This window comes from Rhinolophus hipposideros (genome assembly GCF_964194185.1).
Source record: "Rhinolophus hipposideros genome assembly, chromosome: 25".
Classification (NCBI taxonomy): Eukaryota; Metazoa; Chordata; class Mammalia; order Chiroptera; family Rhinolophidae; genus Rhinolophus; species Rhinolophus hipposideros.
In genome coordinates, this window is record NC_138071.1 from 5,127,032 (window position 1) to 5,139,367 (window position 12,336).

General features: G+C 36.1%; 1 protein-coding gene across 2 annotated transcripts in view; it reads left to right on the top strand.

The window, feature by feature from the left end:
* CFTR (CF transmembrane conductance regulator) overlaps positions 1 to 12,336 on the top strand; it is a 203,313-nt gene that overhangs the window by 125,572 nt on the left and 65,405 nt on the right. For both annotated transcript variants that reach the window (XM_081038789.1, XM_081038790.1), the window contains exon 23: positions 9,178 to 9,333. In XM_081038789.1, coding sequence (XP_080894915.1) covers positions 9,178 to 9,333 — 156 coding nt within the window. The remainder of the gene's footprint in view (positions 1 to 9,177; positions 9,334 to 12,336) is intronic.

Here is a 12,336-nt window from a genome sequence, read left to right on the forward strand (position 1 = left end):
GAGTTTTTATCAGGAATTGACATTGGATGTTGTCAAATGAATTTCTGCATCTATTGATATGATCACGTGATTTTTTTATTTATCCCATTGATGTGATGGGTTACATTAATTGATTTTCAAATTTTGAACCAACCTTGTATATCTGGGATAAATCCCACTTGTGGTATACCATTCTCTTTATATATCGTTGGATTCAATTTGATAATATTTTGTTGGAGATTTTTGGATTTATGTTCGTAAGAAATATTGGTCTGGGGCCGGCCCAGTGACTCAGGCAGTTGGAACGCTGTGCTCCTAACACCGAGGTCGCCGGTTTGATTCCTACACGGGCCAGTGAGCTGCGCTCTCTACAACTAAGATTGTGAACAGTGACTCTCCCTGCAGCTGGACAGCCATGACTAGCTGGAGGTCGGCGTGAGCTGCCACGGGCTACCATGTGCTGCCATGAGCGGCCGGTGGCCAGAGTGGCTAGCGCAAGGCTCATAATACCAGCATGGGCTAGGGAGCTGTGTCCTATAAGCTGTGTCCCATACAACTAGACTGAGAAACAACAGCTTGAACCGGAGTGGGTTGGGGGGAGGCGGAAGAAAGGGGGAAAAAAAAGAAATATTGGTTTGTAATGTCTTTGACTGGTTTTGGTGTTTTATGTCAGTGCTGACCTCATGGAATGAGGTAGGAAACATTCCCTCTGATTTATCTCCTGGAAGAAATGGTAGCGAATTGGCAGAAATTCTACTTTAAATGTTTGGTAGAATTCAACAGTGAATCTATCTGGGCCCTGTGATTTCTGATTTGGAATATTATTAATTATTGATTGAATTATTTAAAAGATATAAGCCTATTCAGATTGTCTATTTCTTCTTATGTGAGTTTTGGCAGATTGTGTCTTTAAAGGAATTGGTCCATTTCATGTAGATAATCAAAGTAGTGAGCATCAAATTATTAATATTACTTCTTTATTATTCTCTTAACTATCAGATATGTGATGACGTCCCCCTTTCATTACTTATATTAGAAAGTTGTGTCAATTTTTCTTATTTTCTTAGTTAGCCTGACTAAAAGCTTATCAATTTTATTGATCTTTTCAAAGCATCAGCTTTTGGTTTCATTGACTTTTCTCTAATGATTTCTTGTTGTTAATTAAATTAGTTGATTCTGCTCTACCTTTTAGTATTTCTCTTCTTCCTTTAGATTTTGTTTGCTTATCATTTTTTAGTTTTCTAAGACAGAAGCTTATATAATTGATTTTAGATATTTCTTCTTTTCTAATATGTGCATTTCTTGCTTCAAATTTCCCTCTATACTGCTTTTGCTGCATGCCATGAATTTTGACAAATTATATTTTAATTTTTATTTGTTTGAAATATTTAAAATTTTTTCTTGAGTTTTCTTTGACATGTTGTTTAATCCCCAAATATTTGGGGACTTTTCAGATATCTATTACTGAGTTCTAGTTTAATTTCTTTATGGTCTGAGAGCAGACATTGTAAGATTTCTACTCTTTTAAATTTGTTAAGGCACATTTTGTGGCCCATAATGTGATCTATTGTGCTGGATATTCCTTGTGAGCTTGAGAATAATGTGCATTTTGCTGATGTTGGATGAAGTAGTCTACTATGTCATATGTCTACTACTTAATATGACAATTAAGTTCACGAACTCATCCTAGAAAAAGTGTTACATACCTCACTGCTGAATATCACTACGGTCACCTTCAAAGTACTCCCCTTGGGAAGGTATGTACCAACGCCAGCTCGTAGTCCACCCTTCAAAGCAATTTTGGAACTCTTTTTCTGGAATGGCCATCAGAGCTGTCGTATTACTCTTGATGTCCTGAATGTCATCAAAATATCTTCCTTTCAATATTTCCTTTACCCAATATTTCTTTGGGTAAAGAAAGAAGTCATTGGGGGCCAGATCAGGTGAGTAGGGATGTGTTCCAATACAGTTATTTGTTTACTGGCTAAAAACTTCCTCACAGACAGTGCCGTGTGAGCTGGTGCATTGTCCTGATGCGAAGGCCATGAATTGTTGGGAAAAGTTCAGGTCATTTAACTTTTTCATGCAGCCTTTTCAGCACTTCCAATTAGTAAACTTCGGTAACTGTTTGTCCAGTTGGTACAAATTCACAATGAATAATCCCTTTGATATCAAAAATCGTTAGCAACATCATTGCAACATGTTTGTGAACTTTATTGTCAAGTATACCCCATTGATTGATCATTCTGGAGAGTTCAACTATATCCTTGCTGGCTTTCTGACTGTTGTATCTTTGATAGAGAGGTATTTAAATCTCCAGACATAATAGTGAATTCATCTGTTTCTCCTTGCAGTTCTGTCAGTTTTTACCTCACGTATTTTGCCTCATGTATTTTGACACTCTATTTTAGGCACACACAGATTAAGGACTAATTTGCCTTCTAGGTGTATTGACCCCCTTTTCATTATGTAATGCCCCTCTTTATCCCTGATAATTTTCCTTGCTCTGTAAAATTAATTTAGCTGCTATAGCTTTCTCTGATTAGTGTTAGTGTGGTATATCTTTCTCTATTCCATACTTTTAATATGTGTGTGTGTGTGTGTGTGTGTATTTTACTCTATAATTTCTCCCTTTTGCAGCACTAACTGAGCATTTTGTCATTCTACTTTCTCTCCTTTCTTATCATGTCAGTTATAATTCTTTAAAAAAATATTTTGTGGTTGACCTAGAATTTGCAATATATATATTTTCAGCTAATCCATGTCACCTTTAAATAATACATAGTGCTTCACAGTTAGTGCAAGTATGTTATTATAACAAAGTATTCACAGTTTCTTCCTCTTGTCTCTTGTAATGTTACTGCCATTAACTGCCATTAATTTCACTTGTACAGAAGAATACATATAAACAAACATAATTGAATATTGCTATATTCATAAAAATACATATAAAGATACATAAGTGAACATTGTTGCTGTTATTTTGAACACTGTTATTGGTTAGATCAATTAATAATAAGAAATATATATTTTTTAAATTTTACCTTCACTTGTTTATTCTTTGATACTCTTCCTTTCTTTATGTAGATCTGAGTTTCTAACTTATATCGTTTTCCTTCTTTCTAAAGAACTTTTTAAAACATTTCTTGCAAAGCTGGTCTACTGGCATCAAACTCCCTCAATACTTGTTTAAGAAAGTCTTTATTTGTCCTTTACTTTTGAAGAATAATTTCATAGGGTATAGAATTCTAGGTTCTAGATGTGGGTTTTTTCTTTGAACACGTTAAATATTTCACTCCACTCTCTTTTTTGCTTGCATGTTTTCTGAAGAGTAGTTGTATTTAATTCATTGTTCCTTTATAGGTAAGGTGTTTTTTCCCTCTGACTTCTTTCAAGATTTTTATCCTTCTCTCTGATTTCCAATAGTTTGAATATAATATGCCTCCATATATATATTTTTTTTTTGGTCATTTATTATGCTTGGTGTTCTCTGAGCTTCCTGGACCTATAGTTTAGTTTTTTGACATTAATTTGGGGAAGTTCTCAGTCATTATTTCTTCAAACATTTTCTTTCTTTCTTTCTTTCTTTCTTTCTTTCTTTCTTTCTTTCTTTCTTTCTTTCTTTCTTTCTTTCTTTCTTTCTTCCTCCCTCCCTCCCTCCCTCCCTCTCTCTCTTCCTCTCTCTCTCTCTCTCTCTCTCTCTCTCTCTCTTTCTTTCTTTCATCTCTTTCTAGCATTCCCATTACAGGTATTGTATACCTTTTGTGTTCCACAGTTCTTAGATATCTGTTATCTTTTTCAGTCTTTTTTCTGTTTACTTTTTGGTTTGGAGGTTTCCACTGTCATATCTTTAAGCTCAGAGAGTTTTTCCTCAGCCATGTTCAGTCTATCAATGATCCCATTAAAGGCATTCTTCACTTCTGTGACACTGGTTTTTCTTTTATCTTTAGCATTTCTATTTGATTCTTTATTAGAATTTTCATCTCTCTGCTCTCATTATCCATCTGTTCTCACATGTTTTCCACTAGATCCCTCAGCATATTATTTATTCATAGTCATTTTAAATTCCAAGACTGATAATTCCAACATTCCTGGCATATCTGACTCTGGTACTTGCTCAATCTCTTCCAATTTCTTTTTGTTGTCGTTGTTGTTGTTTTTCTTTTTGCCTTTTTATATGCCTTGTAATTTTTTGGTGAACAGTGGGCACAATGTACTAGATAAAAGGAACTCTGATAATTAGGCCTTTTTGGGCATAAGATTTGGTGGAAAGGGTAGTGTTCTCTATGATTAAGTCTCAGTCTTTTAGTGAGCCTGTGTCCTTGAGCAGTGACCTTCACAAGGGCTTTGCAGTTTTTTTCTTCGTCTTAGGTGTAACAGGATGTCTAGTGTAGGCTGGAGTTGGGTATTTCCTTCCCTTAGATCAGTTAGGTTCTAACAAAAACCACAGTAGGTTAGGCACTGGTAAAATAGTTTCTCTTGAGCGAGTCCTTGTTAAGAAGAACAGAATACTCTGGGGTATTGCAAAATTGTTGCTTTCCTCCTCCTCCTGCTGGATGCACGAGGCAATTTTTCTGTGTTCTTCACTGTGACATGTTGAACATGGTGGGGCTTCTGGAAGTAACACTCACAAAAGTGTGCCCCATACCCACCCCTATGAATGGTCTCCCTGGAGTTTTTTACTCTTGGACTTGTCCACACTGAGCCTCCAGTAATTTGTCAGTTAAAGTTTAGGATTTCATACCCCAATTCTGGTTCCTGTGGAGGTTTTCAACTGTGGATTTCTGCTCCAATAAGTTGTGATTCACTGTATGCGTCTGTCTCTCCACTTTTGGGGGCAGCAGTTTGCCCTGTGACTTCACTCTCTGACAATTTAAGAGGCGTTTTGATTTTTCAGTTTCCTCAGCTTTTTACTTGTTGTTAGGATGAGGGAGGACATCCGAGTTCCTTACATGCTGGACCGGAAAGTCCTGTTTTTCTCTTTTTAATCCCTTTGTTTGGCACATTGCCAAGTTTACTATATGTTAAATGTGTGAATCAATGAATGGCTTTGAATATTGACTAGAGTAGGAATTGATTCTTAATAAGTTATTCTGAGCAGCTCTCTTAAGGATATCATTTCTACTGCTTTGCCCTTAAAACCAACAATAGCATCTTGCAAACTATGACAAGATACCCCAAACCTGCTTCTTGCTTGCTGAGAGAAGAAACAGACTTAAATTTAGTGTACCATTTTGATTATCTGGAAATCCTGCAAATTTAACTTTAATCTAATTCATCTTCTTGAGAAAAATTTTGAAAAGGACTTACATTTTTAATGGATGTTAGTGTTCTTGGTTATATGGTATTTCTGAGTCCATTCAGCTGCTATAACAAGATGTCATAGGCTGGCTGGCTTCTCAACAACAACTGAGAATATCATTTCTCAATTCTGGAGGCTGGGCGTCTAAGATCACAGTGCCAGCAGACTTGGTGTCTGATGACAGTGCACTTCCTCAGAGACATCGGTCTTCTCACTGTAATCTCACATGGCGGAAGGGGTGAAGGACTTCTATGGGGACTCTAAATAAGGGGCACTCATCCCATTTCTAAGGGTTCCACTCTTGTGACCTAAGCACCTCCCAAAGGCCTGACCTCCTAATACCATCATGCTGGGGGTTAGGATTTCAGAATATGAATTTGGGGGAGACACAAATATTCAGCCCATAGCATGGTGAAAAGATGAAAATAGTATTTTGTACAGAAAAATTATTTAATCCTCACATTAAAACATTATGTCCATCGCAATTACTTTAGGGAAAAGATGTCCTATTAGTTTCTTTGCTCTTAATTTAGGCCTTTAGTTCACAAAACCTGCACTTCAAATTTTATTTTTAATGCATCAGAAATGTAGCTAGTATTTTACAACTTTTACTTGAAAAATCCTATTTTTCTTTTCAATCTCAAATTGTTTGTTTTAATTTTTTTTTCTGAATTTTAATATCCATGTCACTTTCTCCTAACTAGAATATCTTTTCATTTTCTTTTTCCTCTGAAAATGCAGGCTGACATTTTAATTTGGAGCCAGGTCTTTCACGATAAACCTAGACTTATCCCAATGCCTCAGATGGTATAATGTGTTTATCATAGTACTGGACAGCCCTCTGATTAAGCAAATGGTTCATAGTCCTTCAAGATCTATTATTTTGGATGAGCTTACCTGCCTTCTCCATTGGTAGTCTCTTCAAAATGCAGAGATACCAGAATAATTCAAATAATATTAAGGGTTCAGATTATAGCAGCACAAGCACCTAAGTGCCTATTTGATTTGTTAGATACATATGGCATTCGGTCTTGATAAAAATTGATGCAAAGTACCTGAATCATTCAGTAACTTATAATACTGGAGTTATGAGAAGCATATTCTCAAGAACATTGTATTAAGAATTATGTTTTATTAATAATAAACAGAGATATGTCAACATATTAAAGGTACAGTTATTATCGCTTTGGGGATCTAAGTTTCATTTGATTTGACATCTAGATTTCTGGAGACCACAGGAGACGAAAAATAATTACAACAGGTTCCAATCTGTTGCAGTGTTAAAATGGTGAATCAGGTACTCTGAAAAGAATGTCCTGAGATTGTTCTATTCATGGTACAATGCAATTACAACTAGTCCCAAATCTAACACTGTTTAACTCTCCACATAGTATTTTGATTTATCTTGATTCAAAATTCCCAGAGATGAGGTGCATTGAAGTTACTAGAAAACACTGACTTGGAATAAGGATAGATCTTAAAAGCTTATTTGCAGGGAAATACTCCAGCTTATTCAACAGATGACTGAGAAGTCTGGAAAAACAAATCCCCAGAAAAGAATTATTAGGTGCCAATTATCTAAACAACAGAAAGACTTTGTTACCTATGAGCCAATAAGATTCCTTGCTGTTGAAAAACATGCCAAACATACTCTAATACCAGTATGTTCATCAGTTCAATAATAAAAGGAACCCAGAGCAATAGCTAAAAACTTTAAAGCTAAACAAAAGATTAGCAAATTGCCTCTCAATCCAGCCTTATCCCAACATAAAAACTGAGTTCTCTGAAAATTTCAGTGTTTGCTCCTTAAGGAATGAGAATGTGGTCATTTATCCTAGTCATTAAAACCTTGATCAATGATATTAGGGGTCTGAACCTCAAAGTGCTTCTTATCAAAAATTCTTGATATAACTTTAGATAAAATCACTTCCTCCTACTGAATTTTCCTTCTCTTCCCCCCATGTTTCACTTACACAGGGCATGTTCAGATTGCTTATACAAAGCTATACCATTGTATTTGAAAAATCATGACATAGGATGAATGTGTTTGTACAACATGGGCTGTTTCAGAAATGGAAGTGTGCATATGAAATTTCACATGAATTTTAAATAAGCATTGATCTGGTAATTGACCAGATTAACTAAATCCATGTGTTTGTTAGATCAACTAAATAAGTTTGTCATTTATCTCCCACTCCCTCCTTCTCCATCCCTTCTATCCATCCATCCATTCACCCACTGACCCACCAACACATCCATCCATCCATCCATCCATCCATCCATCCATCTATCCATCCGTCGTCCATTCATTCTTCCTTCCATCTGACTGTTCTTAGTCACTCCAAACAAGTATTTATTGAGCATTTTATGTGGGCCAACCATTATGCCAGAATTCAATGGAGAACAAGGTAGACTATCCTGCCCTTGAAAAACTTATATTCTTGGGGTTAGCAGCAATAATAAAGAAAAGAATAAATCAAATAATTATTGATTGTGATTAGTACTACGAAGAACCTCAAAAGTGTGTTAATGCATAACATTTGGTTTATTTGAGTTTTCTCAGTTGTCTCAGGGAACAAAAATTCATGAAAATTTCATTGTAGAGCTCTTCTGAAAAAAAGACAATTGTGTCATTATTGTCCACCAGTTTATCACAAAGGCCTAGTTTATTAACAGGTTCCCAGTAAGTTATTAATAAGTTCAATAAGTTATTAGTATTATTATTCCAATAAATGCTCTCATTTATTGTGGTCCATGCATTGATTCTAGTTTACAAACTGTTACTGGTCTTTGATGACATAAGAATAGAAATTTAAAGTAAGCATTTTTATTATCTATTTTTTTAAATGCTGATTTGCAGTGGATTGGAAAGTAAACAACCAAAAGATAACTCTCCTTTATGACAGATAGTGTGAATAGTGCTCCTCTAAAAGACCATTTTCTCAGCTCTACTGTTGAAAAGGCTAAGTGTTAAAAAAGAAAAAAGGAATAATGTAAGGGGAAGGAAATGAACATTTGTTCAGTGCCCCTAAATGTCAGGCAGTTTATTCAGTATTCAGTTAATGACTGCGGGAATGTTTGATCCCATTCCAAGCACCTCCCTCTGAGTGCTGGATCTGAGCTGACATCAGAACAGAGTTGGACTCTCTTCCTGTAGCACCTCTCCTTGCAATGCTTGGTGTTCTCATTTTCATATTATGCTTTTATGGTCTTTAGATAACAAGAATAGTTTTTCCTTTTCCTTATTATCCTTTGGGCTCCCCCATTTCTCTTCTTGCCAATCAGGGTGTATATAAGAATTTGTTTGACAACTGTCCAAGTGCCCATCCATGAGGAGTAGCAACGCCCAACCTGCTTTCTCTGGGAATGTATAGCTCACTGAATGTCTGGTTTATTGTCAAGTCTGAACTTGATACTTGCTTAATTTATTAAGGATGGTATCCAAGTATTAGGACTGTTTTCAGCTTCATTAATTTTCAAGCTCGTATTCATATTTGGAGATCGATCAACTTACAGTCTCTGCTTCTGGCTTGAGCTCAGCCTTAGAAATGATGTGCATTGAGCCACTGTACCTTTGCTTTTCTTTGGTTTTCTTTGGTTTTTCTTTTGGCTATTAATAAAGGTCAGTGATAAGCGAAGCCGGCATTACGGGTGCAATTCCTTATGGCCATTTCTGCATTCTGTTCCAGAGCTGCTCTGCCCCAGATCAATGTTGATCAGAATTGGGAGTGCACAAACAGGTTTGAATGAATAACTGAAAATCTTCCCCTGGTGATGATAAAAAAACATAAAAAAGTGTTCCAGTGTTTTTCTTTTTCTTGAAGCATAACAGCAGGTTGCGTTTGTGGTAGGGTATCTGTATGTCACGGAGTAATTCCATTACTCTTGTGTTCTAGGTGGGTCTCTTGGGAAGAACTGGATCAGGGAAGAGCACTCTGTTATCGGCTCTTCTGAGACTGCTGAACACCGAGGGAGAGATCCAAGTAGACGGAGTGTCTTGGGAGGCGGTGACGGTGCAGCAGTGGAGGAGAGCCTTTGGAGTGATCCCGCAGGTGAGCCGGGAAGGTGTGGCTGGAAAAGAGTGACTGACTGTACTGTTACCATTACTGGATGTCTGCGCTCAAGAAATTCACGTTTCCCTGCAAAATATGTTCATTATATATTTCTGTCTCCTTTTTTATGCAATGCAGTCTTAAGGTGAAAAAAAAAAAACAACCTCTAAAAGCTTGGAAGTCTCTGACATTCAGTTATTGAAATATTAATAATTGTTTTTTAATTACAGTTGACAGTCAGTATTATTTTATATTAGTTTCCGATGTATCATCTATTGATGGGCACTTAGGTTGTTTCCATATCTTGGGTCTTGTAAATAATGCTGCAATGAACATAGGGATGCATGTATCTCTTTGAATTGGTGTTTTGGATTTCTTCAGGTAAATACCCAGGAGTGGAATCACTGGGTCATAAGGTAGTTCTATTTTTAATTTTTGAGGAACCTCCGTATTGTTTGGTGCAAATTGGTGTAGTAGCTGCACCAATTTGCAATCCCACCAACAGTACACCAGGGTTCCCTTCTCTCACACCCTCACCAACACTCGTCGTTTGTTGATTAATGGATGATAGTCATTCCGACAGGTGTGAGATAGTATCTCATTGTGGTTTTAATTTGCATTTTTCTGATGATTAGTGATGTTGAGCATCTTTTCATGTGTCTATTGGCTACCTGTATGTCCTCTTTGGAGAAATGTCTGTTCAAGGCCTCTGCCCATTTTTTAATTGGATTGTTTGGGTTTTGTTTGTTTGTTTTTATTTTGTTTTGTTTTTTGGTGTTAAGTTGTATGAATTCTTTATAAATTTTGGATATTAACCCCTCATCAGATATATCGTTCATGAATATCTTCTCCCATTCAATAGGATGTCTTTTTATTTGGTTGATGGTTTCCTTTGCTGTGCAAAAACTTTTTAGATTGATGTAGTGCCATTTGTTTATTATTTCTTTTGTTTCCTTTGCCTGAGGAGAGATATCAGAAAACAATGTCAGAGAGTTGACTGCCTATGTTTTCTTCTAGGAGTTTTATGGTTTGGGGTCTTACATTTAGATCTTTAATCCATTTTGAGTTTATTCTTGTATGTGGTATAAGAAGGTGGTCCAGTTTCATTTTCTTGCATGATCTGTCCAGTTTTCCCAACATTATTTATTGAATAGACTGTCTTTACCCCATTGTGTATTCTTGCCTCCTTTGTCATAGATTAAATGACCATTTAGGTGTGGATTTAAAATATTAACAGTTTTGATAGCCCTTTCCCAGAAGATATAGTCTGCAGTGAGAACATGGGGCTTTTGTTTTTATAAGGTTTTTTGTTTGTTTGTTTTTCCTATTTCAGTGGTCTGAGCTCTAAGTTAACAATCACAACAGGTTGAGAAATGTTTTGCAAGATACAAAAGATGCTGCTGAAATAGCAAACACTTGGAAACACAAGATAGTGGAACTGAAAATAAAAAGTGTAATGACTGTTTTTTGTTCTTTGGATAAGAATGAACCATGTCCGATTAATCTGTAGCTATTTTTTAAAATGTCACTCTTTGACTTGGGTCACAAAGGATCTGTAGCCTCACCATTTGGTAACATTTTTTTCTGTGTTATTGTGCAAGAGAACTTCTTTATACGAGTATGAGAGAAATAGAAACCGTTCCATTTTAAATGGAAGCCAAGGAATGACTTTACTGAGACCGAATCTGAAAGGCATGTGCTGTATACCTACCAGTATTCGCTTTCATCTCTGTGGATCTAGTCACTGTTTTAATGACCACGTTGCCCTCTTTGTACTAATGGGCACTGAATCCATTCCAACAGCACGGTACTAACAATTCTCTACTTTTAACACAAAATTAAAATGCTAGGGGCATCTCCAGGTAGATTGATTATAAATCTAGTCTAAGGAAAAAAGCTTGTATTATTTGATAGATTACCTTTGTGGAACATTTGCTCCTTTCAACTAATGAGGCACTAAATATTCTAACTGCTAGCCCGATCCTTTTAATTCATGTCTAAACTTTGCCATGTTGCCAGGTGCATGATCATGGTTGAACCTTTGAAAAACAGTATTGTTTCTTCAGAAAAGAAAAAGGGATTGTCAGATGGTCTAAAGATAAACAGTGGGAATACAAGTATCCCCAGGTGACAGCAGCCCGCAAGATAACAAAGCTGAAGGATGTGGGATAGAATCTGGTTGGCTGAGAAGCGCTGCTGTTCAGTTGATTCTAATTCTTCTGGTCCATGTTTAACTACAATAATGAAGCTTCTGTTTTCTTGTTGTTCTTATCCACAAAAATTTGCCCATTAGGATAAGGGAAGATCTAAAAGATAATTTAAGTTTCACTGGGAATCCTTTAGTTTATCTGCCATGTGATGAGAGCTTTTTGTTTTATCATGTGTTCTACATGTGTAAGACCTGGAGGAAAACTGAGTGGGCCAGAGTTATGAAAATTCTTTATCTTGCCTTTCTGCCAAGATGAATCTTCCAAACTTGCCTTTATTTAACTTTCCCTCTTTCATGGCTTCAAGCTGTTTGTAAACCAAACAAGAAATCCTTTGAGACATACCTTTAAGAATGCATGATCATGCTGATGGAAATGCTTCTTATTGTAGACATTTATGTCCCTGGTTTCTGGGACCGTCTCCTAGGAAAACAGGGTGTCTGCAGAAAGAATGTACTGTTTCTTCTATAGTGACATCTTGAGAACATTAAGGGAATGCCCAAGAAAGAGGGAAAGAGGGCAAACTCCTCATACCTTTTTATTATCCAAAGCAGAGATGCTTTTGTTTTCTCAACTTTTCTTTGAAAGCTCAAATTATGTGTATATATATATATATATATATATATATATATATATATATATATATCTTCCAAACTTGCCTTTATTTAACTTTCCCTCTTTCATGGCTTCAAGCTGTTTGTAAACCAAACAAGAAATCCTTTGAGACATACCTTTAAGAATGCATGATCATATATATATATATATATATATTTCACCCTTTCCTGGAGTTTGATCT